We start from the raw sequence: 16,432 nt of genomic DNA, 5'->3' as shown, positions 1-16,432 counted from the left end.
TAGAAGCCTATGTCATAACACTACTGCTCTCCTTCCAGGTAGATGATCACTCTCTCACCTTTGGCTGCAGCTGGTTCAACCAGCTATCAGGACCAGAGACTGTCAAATGCCTTGATGAGATCAGTATAGCCAGTTAGCATGTCCTTGATATACAAGCCTTAACCAAAAATCAAGTGAAGTTGGGCACAACTTCAGCTAAGCCTGATGATCACATCAGTTTTCTCTGAGAATTTACCATAGCTCTAAATTTCATTACTTATTCTCATCAGATACAACTGAAATGCAGGTATCCAGCTATAACGAATCACTGAATCCAGACTATTTTGCTAGGCCTAGATCAAATTCACTTTCAGAAGAGAGGACCAGGAATTTGTTCACCATCTTGCAATTGCAATAAAGGGAACATGTAAAAAGGACTAGACCAGCTGGAAAATATGCCTTGAAAGAGCAGAGTGCAAACTATAAGCTACATTTATTACGAAAATTTGTGTTGCCGTGAAAAAGAGTCCAACCACAATGCAATTTATTTCTGCATTGCAAACTTGAGAAATGTGAAAGCACCATGGAAAGAAAAGTGCTGTATTAATTTACGGTAACAACTATTCTTTTTTTTTTAAGATTTATTTATTTATTTCATTTATTCTTGCCTGTGTTGGGTCTAAGTTGCAGCACACGGGATCCTCATTGAGGCATGTAGGATTTTTCACTGCAGCGCATGGGCTTCCCTCTAGTTGTGGCGTGCGGGTTTTCTCTTCTCTAGTTGTGACGCACAGGCTCCAGGACGCGTGGGCTCTGTAGTTTGTGGCACTTGGGCTCTAGTTGAGGCGCGTGAGCTCGAGGGCTTAGGTGCCCCCGCAGCATGTGGGATCTTAGTTCCCTGACCAGGGAATGAACCCGCGTCCCCTGAAGTGTAAGGAGGATTCTCTACCACTGGACCACCAGGGAAGTCCCTATGGTAACAATTCTTGAGATAAAATAAGGCACTAGAGTAACAGTTTTTATGACTTGGCAAAAAAAGTTAACAAAGCCAACAACCGTTTTTTGTTTAATTCTCTTCCAACTCTACAGACACAATTCTGCCTTCACCTTCATTACACTTTCATATGGTCTTAACAGGGGATGCACCTCCTCTTCTAAGAATCTCCGTACCTGCCAAAGAAGAAAGCAAATGCAAGACAAAAGAACACGTTAAGTTTTGAGAATCCTTTTTTCAATGTCAATTCATAACACTGAGACCTTATTTGATAAACTTATATGCCACCACTGAGCTTCTATTTTTCTCAACTCCCTGTCAGAAATCTCTCCCTAGACACAGGCAGCTCACCCCATCAGGCCCACCAGGCTGCCCCTCCCCTCAAACCAGCCTGGCTGTGTCCTTTCAGATGGTCTCACCATTCTCCACCCGTTACCCAAGCTAAAATCATCACTGTTTCTTCCCTCCTCCCCATTCAACCAGCTTCCAAGTGACTAACATCTTAAACAGCTCTCGAATCTGTGCCCCGTGTGCACGTACCCTGGCCTTGGCTCAAAGCCCTCGTCACCGACTGCTTACCCACTGTAGCAGCCACCTTACTGGTCTCCCGACCTCCAGTGTAAGTCCTTCAAATCCAATACACCAGAGTGACTTGAATATAAATGAGAAGCTCCTGTCTGTCTTCTACTTTAAATCCTAACTGCTTCCAGGGCACCCGATAATCTGGCAACTCTCTCTTATGCTGAACGTCCATGCATTTGCCATCTCCTCTCACCCTGGTGTTCCCTACAAGTAACTCCTACCTGTCCTTAAGATTCAGCTCAGATGTCATGTCTTCCAAGAAGCCTTTCCTAACTTCTTCTAATCTAAGGCTGTCTCCTTTGTGATCCCCAAAAAGATGTGCTTCCCTCAATTCTTGCATGTACAGCTTGGTATTCTAAGCCTTCACCATTAAGTTTTGAGCTCCCTGAAGATAAGGATTATCTATTCATCTTTAAAGCACCAGAATTAAACACAGCAGCCAAACACAATCTGAGCACCTAGTCTGTACTCGATAAATGTTTTTGAATTAACCCATAGTCTCCAAAAGGCCAAAGAGGAAAACTGACAAACATTTACTGAATACTTACTATGCACCAAGCTAGGCCTTTCAGTCCACACTCCGAGATATGTATCTCTATCCTACCAGCCAGTAAAAGTAGGAAGTCAAGACTGAACCCAAATCTACCTGACAGTAAAACCCAATCTTTGTCCATTACACCACGGCTCCAGACCAAACGAGAATTCAGAGAAATCCACTGGGAGAAACACTTAAGGCAGCTCAAAACAACCAAATCTTTAAATTTTAGCCAGCAACCTACTCTGAATTCTTTCTGACTAGCCCCATTCTCAGCATACCTCCCATGAAGCAGAAACATTATATTAATAGATAATATTCCAGGCTCTGCAGCCCAGCAGTGTACAAAGACGGCACTTGGGGAAGACTGCAGCACCACAGAAGTGTTCTGATGTTTACCTGCTGGGATGCACGACCGGTGAAAGAAGAAGGATCCAGTAAATGGTCCAACTGGGAGTGAATGGGACTGAAGTAGGCATCAGCCTGGATACGCTCTATGAGGTCATTGTCACCCCCTTCCTGCTTGACCACAGCAGCTGCCTGATGGGAGAGCACTCTGATTTTCTCATGGCAATCCTGGGAAGACAAGGAGTATGGTTGGCTTGCTAGTAACAGGCATTTGAGGGTATAGCAGCTGGAGCAAAGGCCTCCTCCAAAGTTTCATGAACCATCTGCCCTTGCATCCTGCCCACTTCCCAGCATTTCCTATGGAAATTCAGACCTAATTTCTTCACTGAAAGTGGACCTTTTCTACAAGTGATTAAGCAATTCACTTTTTAATAAACTGAGTTCACCACCATCACCCTCCAAAGATAAGCCTGTTCTAGGGCAGCATAATGTCACTGTTCTGTACCAATACCATGACTGAAGGTAATAACAGAGACAGCTTCGTCCATCCTTCTTTGGGGAGGAGAAAGCAGGACTTAAGGTGTGCTTTGTTTACCCAGGAGCATGAGGGGTTACAAACCTGGCGGTTACCTCCAGCTTTCACCATGGCCATAATGATGTTCTCTGTGGCCATGAAAGGCAGCTCTTGCCGAATGCGCCGCTCAATTACCTGTACGAGTGAAGCACCAAGAAGGATGCCTCAGGTTACAAGGTCATACACACAGTAGGACATCAGCTATGACCAAAAGGATACAGAGCAGGGACACGAACTACCATATCTATGGAGAAAGAGGGTAGAATGGATTGTCTTATGCTACACTGTTATTTTTCAGTTTTCTCAAAATCCAGAGTATTATTTTGATTTTAAAAAGGAATATTGACTTGAGTAAACTTTTAAAAGTTGCTTCATCAGAATGATTCCTAAAACCTCAAGTCTGCTCAATTTCAGTGCCTGACTTTAGGAGCCAAGTACGGCATGGAAACAAACCCACCTGCCTCAGGTACTCACAAACAGACCAATGGAGCAGTCTACTCTGCCAGTCACAGCAGAGCTGATGACTCAGGCCGGTGGACAATTTTAAGCCAATTCGAAGCACTTCTTTTTCCCTCTTCTATAAACATGTCTATGAATCCCACAGACCTAGTTCCCTAGAGCTTATGTCACAACCTGAAGAGTGAGCTCTGCTGGGGAAGAGCTCCTACTGGACCCGAATCCAGCTCCTCCAACACGCTCACTCCAGAGCAGAAGGCCACCCACCCCGCCACATTCCAACCCCTCCCTCATACTGTGCTTTTTCACGGAGGCCTCTTACTCTGGGGTACACCACCAAGCCTTCAGAAATGTTCTGCAGCGTATTCAGTATCGTATCTGCAGTGAGAAATCCCTCGGCCAAACACATTCGTCTAGAAAACAAACAGCCAATTCAGTTATCGCTTCAAGCAAATAACGATTTCCATGAAATGGAGGGTGTGTCCCAAGAAGCTGCCCTGATTGCTACTGATTTCTCACTCCAGACGTGCTACTTGGACAATTTCCTTCAACTACCCCAATATCCTAATGACCCTCAAATCTACCACCTCTTGGGGCTTCCCTGGTGGCGCAGTGGTTGAGAGTCCGCCTGCCGATGCAGGGGACACGGGTTCGTGCCCCGGTCCGGGAAGATCCCACATGCCGCGAAGCGGGTGGGCCTGTGAGCCATGGCCGCTGAGCCTGCGCGTCCGGAGCCTGTGCTCCACAACGGGAGAGGCCACAACAGTGAGAGGACCGCGTACCGCCAAAAAAAAAAAAAAAAAAAAAAAAAACAAACTCTACCATCTCTTGACTAAGACCACTTGACCAAGCGCCAGACCACATACCCATTTGGAGAGTTCCACCTGGCTGATCTGTAGGTTCCCCAGACCCAGAACTGCAGAACTGCATTCAGCCACTTTTCCACTGCCTGCTGCTCACCACCTCACCCCACACCTCCTATCCCTGTAGCTCCTGACAAGGGAAATGGCACCAGCACCCCGTCACCATCTTAACACTCACTCCAGTCAACCGCCAAGGCCAGCCCACCCAACATCGATTTCATATCCACATCCTCTCCAGTTACATGGCCACTGTGCCAGTGTGTACTCGGATTTTTTTTTTAAAGATTTTTATTTCATGTGGACCATTTTTAAAGTCTTTACTGAAGACTTTAGAGTCTTTGTTACAATATTGTTTCTGTTTTGCTTTGGTGTTTTGGCCGTGAAGCATGTGGGATCTTAGCTCCCAGACCAGGGATCAAACCCGCACACCCTGCATTGGAAGGTGAAGTTTTAACCACTGGACTACCAGGGAAGAACCTGGATTCGTTTTTTTTTAAATAAATTTATTTATTTATTTATTTTATTTAGGCTGAGTTGGGTCTTTGTTGCTGTGCACGGGCTTTCTCTAGTTGCAGCGAGCAGGGGCTACTCTTCGATGTGGTGTGCGGGCTTCTCATTGCATTGGTTTCTCTTGTTGTGGAGCACGGGCTCTAGGCGTGCAGGTTTCAGCAGTTGTGGCTCGCGGGCTCTAGAGCACAGCCTCCATAGTTGTGGCTCACGGGCTTAGTTGCTCCACAGCATGTGGGATTTTTCCGGACCAGGGCTCAAACCCGTGTCCCCTGCATTGGCAGGCGGATTCTTAACCACTGCGCCACCAGGGAAGCCCCTGGACTTGGATTTTTAAAGTAGCCTCCTAACTTGTTCTGATCAGCTCCCTGTCCCCTTACAACTGATTCTCCAAATTGGTGCAGGGTATTTTAGTGTGCACATCTGATTAGGTCACAGCCTGCTAAAAAACAGTCAATGGCTGACTTCCAAATCAGTTCACATGTTTTATTCCCATAAACCCTGGATTATGCACACACCCCAGAGACCTAGCTTTAACTCTGATCAACTCCTCTCAAGAAATTCCAGCAGAATACAAGCAAACTAGGGTAATGAATCTGCTTTTGAATATTAATAAATATATACACAAAGCAGAAAATCACGTGCATGCTGGTACCTTATTAGTAACTACAAATTACTCCTGACCCATCTCATAACTAATTAAGATATTGCTGTGTCAAGACACCACACCTGACATCCCCCTGCCTTCAGAACAGTATCTTTGGGACTCCCCTAGAGGTCCAGCGGTTAGGACTTCGCCTTCAATGCGGGGGATGCGGGTTCCATCCTCGGTCGGGGGGCTGTGATCCCACATGCCTCACAGCCAAAAATGAACCCACAAAAAACATAAAAGAAAAACAGAAGCAATATTGTAACAAGTTCAATAAAGACTTAAAAAAAAAAAAGAAAGAGCAACATCTGAATTCCTTTTTAGGGCCTAGAAGGCCCTTCATAAACTGGCTGCTACCCAAGAGCACGTCCGACCTCATCTCCTGCTACAGACTTCATTCTCCAGGGCTACCCGACTGTTAGTAACTCCCCCAACTGTTCTTTCTCCTGCTCTGTGCCTTTATATGTGCTCCCAATCTTGTCTCAAATGTTAAGAAATGCCTAGATTTCTTAAGTCTAAAGCATCACCTCTGTGAAGCTTCCCTCAACTCCTCCACCACCCCTCCCTCCGCTTTGCCCCCACAAGGATTACTCTGTATATATTCTGATTTGAACACATATCACACTGTTCCTTCTATGTTCTTGCCTCCCTATTAGACTCCAGGCTCCTCAGGGACAAGGAGGGAATACAGAGATGCTCATGAAGTCCTGATGCTTCCAGGCCCCTCTTGGTCCTCCCACAACTTGCTGTATGTGACACCCCCGTTCCACTGACCGGTTGGCACTATCATCCAGTGTGCGTTCAAACCACTGCACAGATGCTGTCTGCAGCGGGTCCATGACAAGGGTCATTAGGTGACGGGCCAGGCTGCAGCACCGCTCTGAGCGCATAGGGTTCCACTTGTATGGCATTGCACTTGAGCCTGTCCGTGTAAAGGAGAAGAAGCAAAGGCAGGAAGACCTCAGGGGACAGTGGACGGCCGAGCATGCTCCTGGCGGAACTGCTTACACGCGCCCGCGGACCTCCTGGCATCTCGCGGTGTTCCCAGGTCTCCACACAACACTCACCAATCTGCTGTTTTTCAAAGGGTTCCTCCAGCTCCTTGAGGCTTGCCAGGAGCCGTATGTCAGTACAAATCTGGGGAAAAGCAGGGGCACAGGCATCACCCACACTCTTAGTATGTGGGGTCTGGGGCAGGGACTGGACTGATGGAGGAGGTGAGCTCTTTGGGAGCCCGCCGAGCTGAAACGCAGCATGTCCTCCCCGAGGGAGACTCCTCCCAGCTCCTGAAGAGCTGGCATTCGGGGAGCACGGGAATGTTCTGGTGAAACACTGCGTAGGATTATCATGGACAGACAATGGTAAGATGAACTTAATGAGAACGTGGAAACTAGTCCTTCCTTTTAACACACCTTAACTTAAGAGGCTTCACCGACAGGCCCCAAATTGCTATGAGTGATATCTGACATCTCTCAAAAGCCACAATGAAGTCGAAGTGAGGCTGGGCGGGTCTATCTGTGGCGTCCAACACTCCCATTGCTACCACCACTCACCTTGTGCACCGATGCCCCCAAGCCGGCCAGCACAGACAGCACCTCAATATCTATTTTTCGTGTATAGGTCTGCCCTGTGATGATGAAAGCCCTAGTAATGAATAGAAAAGAGCCTCACGTGAAAATATTCCAAAATGTGACTGTGTCAAACAAATGAGCAAAAACAGACTGAGCGAAAGCTTGGGTGCCACTGGAGCGCTAAGTCACACTGAGCCCAGGACCTCGCTGATACGTGGCTCCAGGAACAAACTGCTCTTCTACCCTTTCTACTGATACCCAGACAGCCGCCCTGACCCCAGGAGGAAACACGGTCCAGCGAGCCTCTGTCCTGCTGCAGTCCAGTGAAGTGCCTGAAACAAGGAGCCACGGGGGAGCCTGGAGCCCTCGATGCAAATAGCCAGACTGAGACCAACCCATCGCAGGTCCTCAGTAAAACACAAAACAGCAACAACACGGGTAAAGCTACTCTACTGAACTCAGAACTAAACAGCTTCCTTTTTTCTTATAAATTATAAGAAATATAATAGAATCCAGACTATAAGAATAAAACCTAGGCTAGAGATGGAAGGCAGTGGGTGGAAGGACAGAGAAAGAATTAAAAAAAACAACAAAAAATTTAAGGTCAAATCTAGAGGAATACTATCTTTCATTACTTAACAAGGAGGCCAACACTTTTCCCACTTACCTACCTCTTAAATCCTGCCTTTTCTGTCACCATCTTGTCAAGCTGCTCTACCTTGGAAAGAAAAGACATCCCTATAGAAATTCAGGTGTGTCTAGTAGGAGAATATCTTGACAAGTCATCCTGCCCAGGTTTTGGCCTTCACTACCTGCTTCCAGTCCAGACTCCACCCATTCCAGGTTCAATCGCTCCTACCATCCTAGAGGTCAGCTTTGTCTCTGGTGCTCCTACAGTTGAGTTTGTATCACCCAGGTCACTTTCAGAATACCTTTTGGTCATCTCCCTCGAAGAGCTGCAGGAAGCTGGCCTGGGTGCCAGTGGTGCCCTTCACTCCTCGGAAGCGCAGGTCATCTCGGACACGCTTCAAGTTCTGGAGATCCATGCAAAGATCTTGAATCCAAAGACAGCAACGTTTCCCAACTGTGGTCAGCTGAGCAGGCCTGAAAACAACCCAAAGAGAACACAGAGAGGTCTCAAACCAGTGACTTATTTCATAAAACCTTCATTGCTTCTTCTAATAATCACTGCTACCCTGGGAAGGGCAAGAATTAAAGTAAGAGACAGAGAAACCAGTGAAGACAAAACAAGAGCTAAAAAGTTTAAGCAAATAAGTTAAGCAAATTCAATGTCATTTATAAATATTCAAAGGTTATAAAACTAAAGGGTTACTAGCATAGTTCTTTCTTCACCATCAAGAGGCACTATAAGGGCAGAGACAATGTCTGTTTTGTTTGTCCCCAGGCCTTGGCAAGAAATATACACGTAACAAACATTTGCCAAGCATCTAATGTGTTCTTGGTATTGGAAATACAACAAAGAACAAAACAGACAAGTGGAGCTCATATTATCATGTAAACAAGTAAACAAACAAGATAACTGTTCATTTTTAAAATGCTATCAAAAAATAAAACAAGGGGCTTCCCTGGTGGCGCAGTGGTTAAGACTCCGCCTGCCAATGCAGGGGACATGGGTTCGAGCCCTGGTCCGGGAGGATCCCACATGCCACAGAGCAACTAAGCCTGTGTGCCACAACTACCGAGACTGGGCTCTAGAGCTCACAAGCCACAACTACTGAGCCCATGCACCGCAACTACCAAAGCCTGCAGGCCTACAGCCTGTACTCCACAGAGAGAGAAGCCACCGCAATGAGAAGCCCACGCATCGCAACGAAGAGTAGCTCCTGCTCGCTGCAACTAGAGAAAGCCCGCATGCAGCAACAAAGACCCAACACAGCCAAAAATAAAAAAAAATAAAACAACAACAACAAAAAAGATCCAATGAAGAGCCCAGTCAAACTGTGGAGAATAACCCCAAAACACACACAACCAGAGGACTCTAACATAATAGCTAATATCTTTGTCGTCAGTCTGAGGTCTAAATCAATCTACTGCAGGTCTGTTTATAACATAAAACATAATTATGAGTAAACTGCAATAAAGTCAGAGTTCTATTAGATGACCTAGCCTACTCCATATGGAATTTCTCTTCTATTAGGCTAATGATACTGACAGCTGGCGACATCAAGGCACCCCACTAGGAATGTCTATAGCATACACATCAAAAGTTAGGACACATATTCCCAAATCAATCTTATGGTAGTTTTCCTTGTTAACTTCTGCTACTAGATTATTGGTACAAGCAAAGAAAAAAATACATTTGCATGGACCTATTCATAGGAGCATTATACATAATAGCAACAGAGTGGAAACAAGCCAAATGTCCTGCAACTGGTGAATAGATAATGTAAAAATAAATTAAGTACTGACACATGCTACATGGATGAACACTGAAAACACTATGGTAAGTGAAAAGAAGCCAGTCACAAGAAGATGAATATTATATGATTCGACTTAAACGAAGTGTCTAAAAGAGACAAATCCACAGACAGAAAACAGATTTGTGGTTGCCAGGAGCTAGCGAATGGGGGAATGGGAGGGAATGCTAATGGGTACAGGTCTTCTGGGGGGGGGGATGGAAATATTCTGAAATTATATACTGGTAATGACTGCATGAACTCTGTAAATACACAAAAAACCACTGAACTGTATACTTCAAATGGATGAATTTTATGCTATGTCAGTTATATCTCAATAAAGCTGTTTCTTTTCAATTGCAGGGACTCACCCATTCTGAGGTCATATCTACGCATCAATACCATTTTCTGAGTTTCTAACGGCTGCTAACTGTGGCAGCAGGTACCTCTCATGAAACCATCCCCGGAGGAATACTGGAATGCCTGCATTCCCTGAGCACTCTCCAACAGATACAGGAGAAGAGGAGCTGCAGCACAGGTGACGCTAGGTGTGTATGGAGCCAGCACAGAACGCAACATTTGTCATGGCCCAGCCATACACACTGAGCACTGACTCCTTCACAGGAACAAATCCTTCTAGTTTCTGCTACTAATAATGAAGGCTCTAATTTTAAGGAAGATTAAACTCAATAGGCTTTCCTAAGTTACAGGGGATGATACCCTTGTTGCCATAGCAACACCCCATTAAAACATAAGGCAGGGCTTCCCTGGTGGCACAGTAGTTAAGAATCCGCCTGCCAATGCAGGGGACACGGGTGTGAGCCTTGGTCCAGGCAGATCCCACATGCCACGGAGCAACTAAGCCCGTGTGCCACAACTACTGAGCCTGCGCTCTAGAGCCTGTGACCCATAACTACTGAGCCCGCGTGCCACAACTACTGAAGCCCGCGCGCCTAGAGCCCGTGCTCCGCAACAAGAGAAGCCACTGCAATGAGAAGCCCGCGCACCACAATGAAGCATAGCCTCTGCTCACCGCAACTGGAAAGCCTGCACGCAGCAACGAAGACCCAATGCAGACAAAAATAAAATAAATAAACAAAAGGCAGATGCTAATACACCACTACTCAAATATCGTCACTTGAAACCTGCTACTAGCATTTCAAAAATGACATCATTGGCTTTAAAACAGGGTTTTATTCAGTAATCATAAAAATACTTGCACATTCAAAACATAAAGAATATAGTATGGGAAAAATTTTAGTTACCCTATTATCTCATAAACCAGAGTAATCAGTATATACATCTTGGTGTACTTCCTTCCAATCTCTGTACAATTTATATGCTGTCTTTTCCCCACAACATTAACCTAAGTGCATTCCCATGTCTTACTAGTCTCACCAGCATCATTTTGCTGGGTGTGTATTATTCCAACCTGTGGATATATTGCATTCTATACCTTATTTAATTATTCTCTTATTCTTGGACATTTAGACTGTTTCCGATGCTTACCATCATAAATAATATTTTAACAAAGATCTTTGTACATATAGCTTCTCCCGTAATTTGGATGACTTGGGTTAAATTCTCAAGAATGGAATCACTGGGCTTCCCTGGTGGCACAGTGGTTGAGAGTCCGCCTGCCGATGCAGGGGACACGGGTTCGTGCCCAGGTCCGGGAAGATCCCACATGCCGCGGAACGGCTGGGCCCGTGAGCCATGGCCGCTGAGCCTGCGCGTCCAGAGCCTGTGCTCCGTAACGGGAGAGGCCACAACAGTGACAGGCCCGCGTACCGCAAAAAAAAAAAAAAGAATGGAATCACTGAATCAAGAATACTTTCTTGAGAGACAGAGTGGAGACAGATCCAAGAAGGGAGCAATCAGAGGCTCCCCCTTCCTGGGGCCTAAACTGGGAGAGCCCCTCCTTCCCTCCTGCTCACGCCGCAGGAAGGTACCCATCTAAAACTCTGGTCCTTCATAGTTACCCCAACTAGCTGTCTACTGTCCTGACCTGCAAAACCATCTGGGCTGACTCTACTAACCAGTATTGGATTCCTGGAGTGGGAAAGGAGGGCTCAGGCCCTGTGATCTAAACAGGATCTGCTCTCCAACCTCCTCCTTGCCCCTAAAAGATCTCCCTGTAGGCAAAGGAGATACCAGAAGTGTTAGCTTATTAAATTAAGGAAAAAAAAAAGAATACTTTCTGTATACATATTTTCCAGTGAAACAAACCACTAGATTTACTCTCTAAGCAGTATAGCTTTTAAGGTAGGTATAAGGTTCATTCCTCACAGGTACCCCAAGTGCTTATGTTTTGATATTTCTCACCTCCAGGTTACCATGCAGAAGGGAGAACTGAAGGAATAAATGGAAGCTGGATGCACATAAACAAGCCCAATTCCCAAGAGGTAACCCTCTCACTTACTGGAAATGTGTGAAACCTAAGGTGGGAAGATCAGCTCGTTCCTTGGCAAAGTCGGCAAGCCGAGAGATCACCCTGGCAAGCTGCAAGGAAGACCATGTGCGAGAAAGAGTGAATTCAGGCTGAGCACTTGCATAAACAGGAACTAAACTTGGAGACAATTTCATATACAATTACACCTCCAGCTCACAGAAGGCAGAGGCCATATTTTTTCATCTTTGTATCTTAAAGTGCCTTGAAGAGTTCATACTAACCAACATTCAGAAACTGAGCTGACTACCTAAAATGTCACGAATTATTTCTGCACAGTGTTAACACCACTGGCACGTTCATGAAGAAAAAGAGGACAAAATCATAAATCTGACCCACATATTCCAGCCACGTGCTGCTGGTTACACTTTGTTCACTTAAGAGGCTATGCTTTAAAAAGCGTTAACTTATATAGTGATTTAGCTCAAGAAGAGATAATTAGTTATACAGATTCGATCGAGGATCATTCATCTGAGTAAACAATAACTTATTTAGATTTACACTGTGCTGCTTTACGTTGTGGTGCCCATCTCCTGTCACAGGGAATCTTAGGACTGGTAAGAAACTTCCGTCAACTTCTTACCTTTGGCAAAAGCAGGTCAAATGCATTTCTAAGAATAATCAAGTCCTGCAAGGGAAATGCAGTGATCTTACATTAATCGGCTTTGCCCAAACAACATTATGACATAACACTTTCTGGCCATCACAACTGGGTTTCTAACCTAGTTGCCTATCTCACTTTCAGTAACACACTGTGCAAGCCAGAAGATGCTAACAGAAATTCTCCTCTGATTACTGGTTTAAAAGCACACCAACTTAGAGAGCAGTACGACTGGAATCTATAAGCACAAAGGCTTTATACTTACAAAGCCCTATTTATGTGGTATCTAATGGAACGGGGAAATGATAAGGGGTAAGCCCCATCGTGAATACGGCAAAGATGTCCAGGTCAACAGGGTTTACACCTTCCTGAAGATTAGTGTTTGAGTTTCTGAGAAGAATACACAGGGGTTAAAAAAAATAAAATAAAAAAATCCATAAGGCACATCTCATTAGTTTCCCCTCCCTTTTTTTCATGTCAATCATTGCTAACAAAAAAAAGTCATGAACTACAAGATCTAGGTTTAGGAAATGTAAAGCGGTTCCTGGGGGTTTAGGAGGTGTAAGTCTTGCAGGCAACTCCAACACATGTTTATGAGACAGTAATTGTTGAGCCCAACTACATGCTGGGTCATTTTAAAAGGATATTCCAAGTTAGAGAACTGTTGTTCTCCCATTATCTGATTCACCAATTTACACATCGATGCCTTTAATTACGTACCACATTAGACAAAAAATGTTACTTGGGGCAACTCAGAAATTACAGCTTCTTTCTGAACTGCAAGTGTATCTGGATTCTAACTTCTAGTCCCACGGGTGCCCTGCAATAAGGGCAGAGTTTTGGAGCCACTCTACCCAGGCCTGAATCCTTTCCAGCTGCAAAACCTAGAGCAAGTGCTTCAACTTCTACACTTCCTCATCTGTGGCAATGGGGAAAATAAAGCCAAAGCCAAAGACTACATATTCTGAATCCATTTATATGAAATTTCGAGAAAAGGCACAACTATAGACACAGAAAGCAGGTCAGTGGTTGTTTGAAACTGGAAGCAGGAGTGGAGATTGACTGTAAAACAAGCAAAAGAGAACTTCTTGGCGTGAGGGGTATGCTCGAAAACTGGAGTGTGGTGAGGCTGAATGATTGCATAAATTTACTAAAGCTCACTGAACTGTACCTTTAAAATGGGTAAACTTATGGTATTAAATTATACCTCAATAAAGCTATTTAAAAATGGAGATAACAGAATCTATCTCTTATGCCTTTTGTGAAGAAAAAATGAAGTAATACATAGAAAGTGCTCAGAATAGTGCTGGGCACCTAGTAAACTTAGGAAAATGTTTGCTGTTACTTTCTCGTGTTTGACTATGAGACACTTTTGCTAATTAAAGGATTTAAGAATTATAATGTAATTATTTCTTTTTTTCAGAAGTCTTGGCAAAAAGTAAAAAGGACTTTGGAAAGGAAATCCCTTTGGAAAACTACTTTGGCCACTAAAATGCTAAGATCTCGGCTTACGTCCAGCATACCAATGCATAGGCAGTATCTATACGTCTCATTTTATGGAGGTCATTAGGGGCTTATAGTTTAGATTGGAAGGATACCAAAAGCAAAAAATTCCTGAGCACTGAGATCCTAAGATCTATGGAGTCGCTTCCTAAAATGGACAAAATCAAAGAAAATTTATAAATGCATTATAAACATTGAGTCTAAGTGGAAACAAAACAACATCATGGGCTCCTACTGTATTGTCTCCAACATAGCAGGAGGTGGCACCAAGATGAATAATGCCAGCAGCTTTGGGGCAGCAGTGGGCAAACGTGTGCACATGAGCCATCACATCATGTCGTAACTGCTTCTCTTCTTCAGCTGCCATCTTGAAGTCGATGTTGTCCAGGTTTGATTTCATCTCCTGGATTTGTTCATCTGTGATAGGCAAACCCAATGTCTGAAGAACAGGCAAAATAAAATAAAATAACTTCTTGTAGCACAATTATTTGAATTGAAGTGACACTGAAAAAAAAATTGGTTCATGTTAGCATTTATGCCCTACCTTCCAATTCTTAAACTAAAATTGGGGCAACTAAACTAAAAGGACATGGGGAGAAGGAGACAACTTTCTAAATGAATCATGGTAAATTATATTCTAAGGGAACTCCAATATATAAAACAATGCAATCCTGATTTTTGTTCCCTCTGTCCCTACGTCTCTGCTCACTCCCTCACAGGTTTGGTCTCTGGGCTCAAACGCCATCTCCTCAGAGGGGTCTCTTCCGACTTCCATGTGAAATACCCTTCTTTTGTGCACTCTCTATCTATCCCTTTAGCCTGTTTCTTTTTAATTTATTTAATTAATTTATTTTTGGCTGCGTTGGGTCTTCGCTGCTGCATGTGGGCTTTCTCTAGTTGTGGCGAGTGGGGGCTACTCTTTGTTGTGGAGCACGGGCTCTAGGCGCATGGGCTTCAGTAGTTGTGGCACATGGGCTCAGTAGTTGTGGCTCGTGGGCTTAGTTGCTCCGCGGCATGTGGGACCTTCCCGGACCAGGGCTTGAACCCGTGTCCCCTGCATTAGCAGGTGGATTCTTAACTACTGTGCCGCCAGGGAAGCCCTAGCCTGGTTTTATTTAGAGCACTTATCACCACATGACATTTTTACAAATCTGTCAGCCTGTCTCTCCCCTCTAGGATGTATATACACTCTCTGAGAGGAGAGCTTTGTGGTATTTATTGCTTACTCGTTAGTGCTTGGCACATAAGTGCCCAAAGTGTAGCATCCAGGCCACAGCTTTGCATTTGATCTAGATGGATTTAGCCAGAGAAACCAAAATTAGGAATGCTATTAGTATCTTTGCCAACAAATTATGTGCAGAAAATTCAGTGCCACTGAAAGCAATTCTGGGGCTTCCCTGGTGGCGCAGCAGTTAAGAATCCGCCTGCCAATGCAGCGAACACAGGTTCGAGCCCTGGTCCAGGAAGATCCCACATGCCACGGAACAACTAAGCCCATGCGCCACAACTACTGAGCCTGAGTGCCACAACTACTGAAGCTCACGTGCCTAGAGCCCGTGCACAACAAAAAGTAGCCCTTGCTCGCCGCAACTAGAGAAAGCCTGCGCGCAGCAACAAAGACCCAACGCAGCCAAAAATAAAAATAAATAAATTAAAAAAAAAAGCAAGCAATTCCGGGAGATACAAATGAGAAGATAAACACATCAACATCTTACGTTCATCTATCACTGAAAAAATCAGGCTGACAAAAAATAGCTGGCAGCCCACAGGCAGCTCGGAACCCTGGAGCCAAGTATTGAATATGTACATTGGTGAAATTTATCCAAACCTCACTTGAAAGCCCCAAGGCCTGGCCCTGGGAAGGGGCTCACATCTTAAGACCTACCTTGTCCAAGATGGTAGCTACTAGTCAGATGTGGCTATTTACATTTAAACTAGTAAAAATTTAAAAGTAAAAACTCAGGACTTCCCTGGCAGTCCAGTGGTTAAGAGTCGGAGCGCCCACTGTAGGGGGCGCAGGTTCGATCCCTGGTCGGGGAACTAAGATCCCACATGCCACTCAGCCCAGCCAAAAAAAAAAAAGAAAAGTAAAAATTCAATTCCTCAGTCACACTAGCCACATCTGGCCAAGCTGCCTTGGATTTTTAGTCATCAGACATGACATCTCAGGGCTCCTCCCAAAGCAAAGCAGCAGGGGGCAGCGTGGCCAAAATGCTTCCTATCCCCAAGCAATGTGTTTTCTCAAAATTTACTCCCTGCTCCTAATTTTCAGCACTTCTAATCTCTCATCGCTCAAGTTTTTTTTTTTTAAACTACTGAATTATGATGTAATTTATGCTGTTAATTTTGACAACCTAGCTAACAGATAATCCAAACTCAGGAGATATCAAAATTGTATGCATTT

General features: G+C 44.6%; 1 protein-coding gene across 3 annotated transcripts in view; it reads right to left on the bottom strand.

Moving 5' to 3' along the window:
- Nucleotides 1–1,032: 1,032 nt before the first annotated feature.
- Nucleotides 1,033–16,432, bottom strand: part of ADSL (adenylosuccinate lyase) — a 17,082-nt gene continuing 1,682 nt past the window's right edge. For 2 of the 3 annotated variants that reach the window (XM_067698173.1, XM_067698175.1), the window contains exons 2-13: nt 14,264–14,467; nt 12,508–12,552; nt 11,898–11,977; nt 7,991–8,162; nt 7,730–7,776; nt 7,041–7,131; nt 6,555–6,624; nt 6,262–6,409; nt 3,791–3,881; nt 3,058–3,147; nt 2,490–2,666; nt 1,033–1,149 (exon numbers count right to left, since the gene is read on the bottom strand). In XM_067698173.1, coding sequence (XP_067554274.1) covers nt 1,063–1,149; nt 2,490–2,666; nt 3,058–3,147; nt 3,791–3,881; nt 6,262–6,409; nt 6,555–6,624; nt 7,041–7,131; nt 7,730–7,776; nt 7,991–8,162; nt 11,898–11,977; nt 12,508–12,552; nt 14,264–14,467 — 1,302 coding nt within the window. In that variant the 3' untranslated portion in view covers nt 1,033–1,062. The remainder of the gene's footprint in view (nt 1,150–2,489; nt 2,667–3,057; nt 3,148–3,790; nt 3,882–6,261; nt 6,410–6,554; nt 6,625–7,040; nt 7,132–7,729; nt 7,777–7,990; nt 8,163–11,897; nt 11,978–12,507; nt 12,553–14,263; nt 14,468–16,432) is intronic. The other variant, XM_067698174.1, reaches the window with a different exon arrangement.

The sequence above is a fragment of the Pseudorca crassidens genome, chromosome 11 (assembly GCF_039906515.1).
Source record: "Pseudorca crassidens isolate mPseCra1 chromosome 11, mPseCra1.hap1, whole genome shotgun sequence".
Lineage (NCBI taxonomy): Eukaryota > Metazoa > Chordata > Mammalia > Artiodactyla > Delphinidae > Pseudorca > Pseudorca crassidens.
This window is presented reverse-complemented; position numbering and strand designations above follow the sequence as displayed.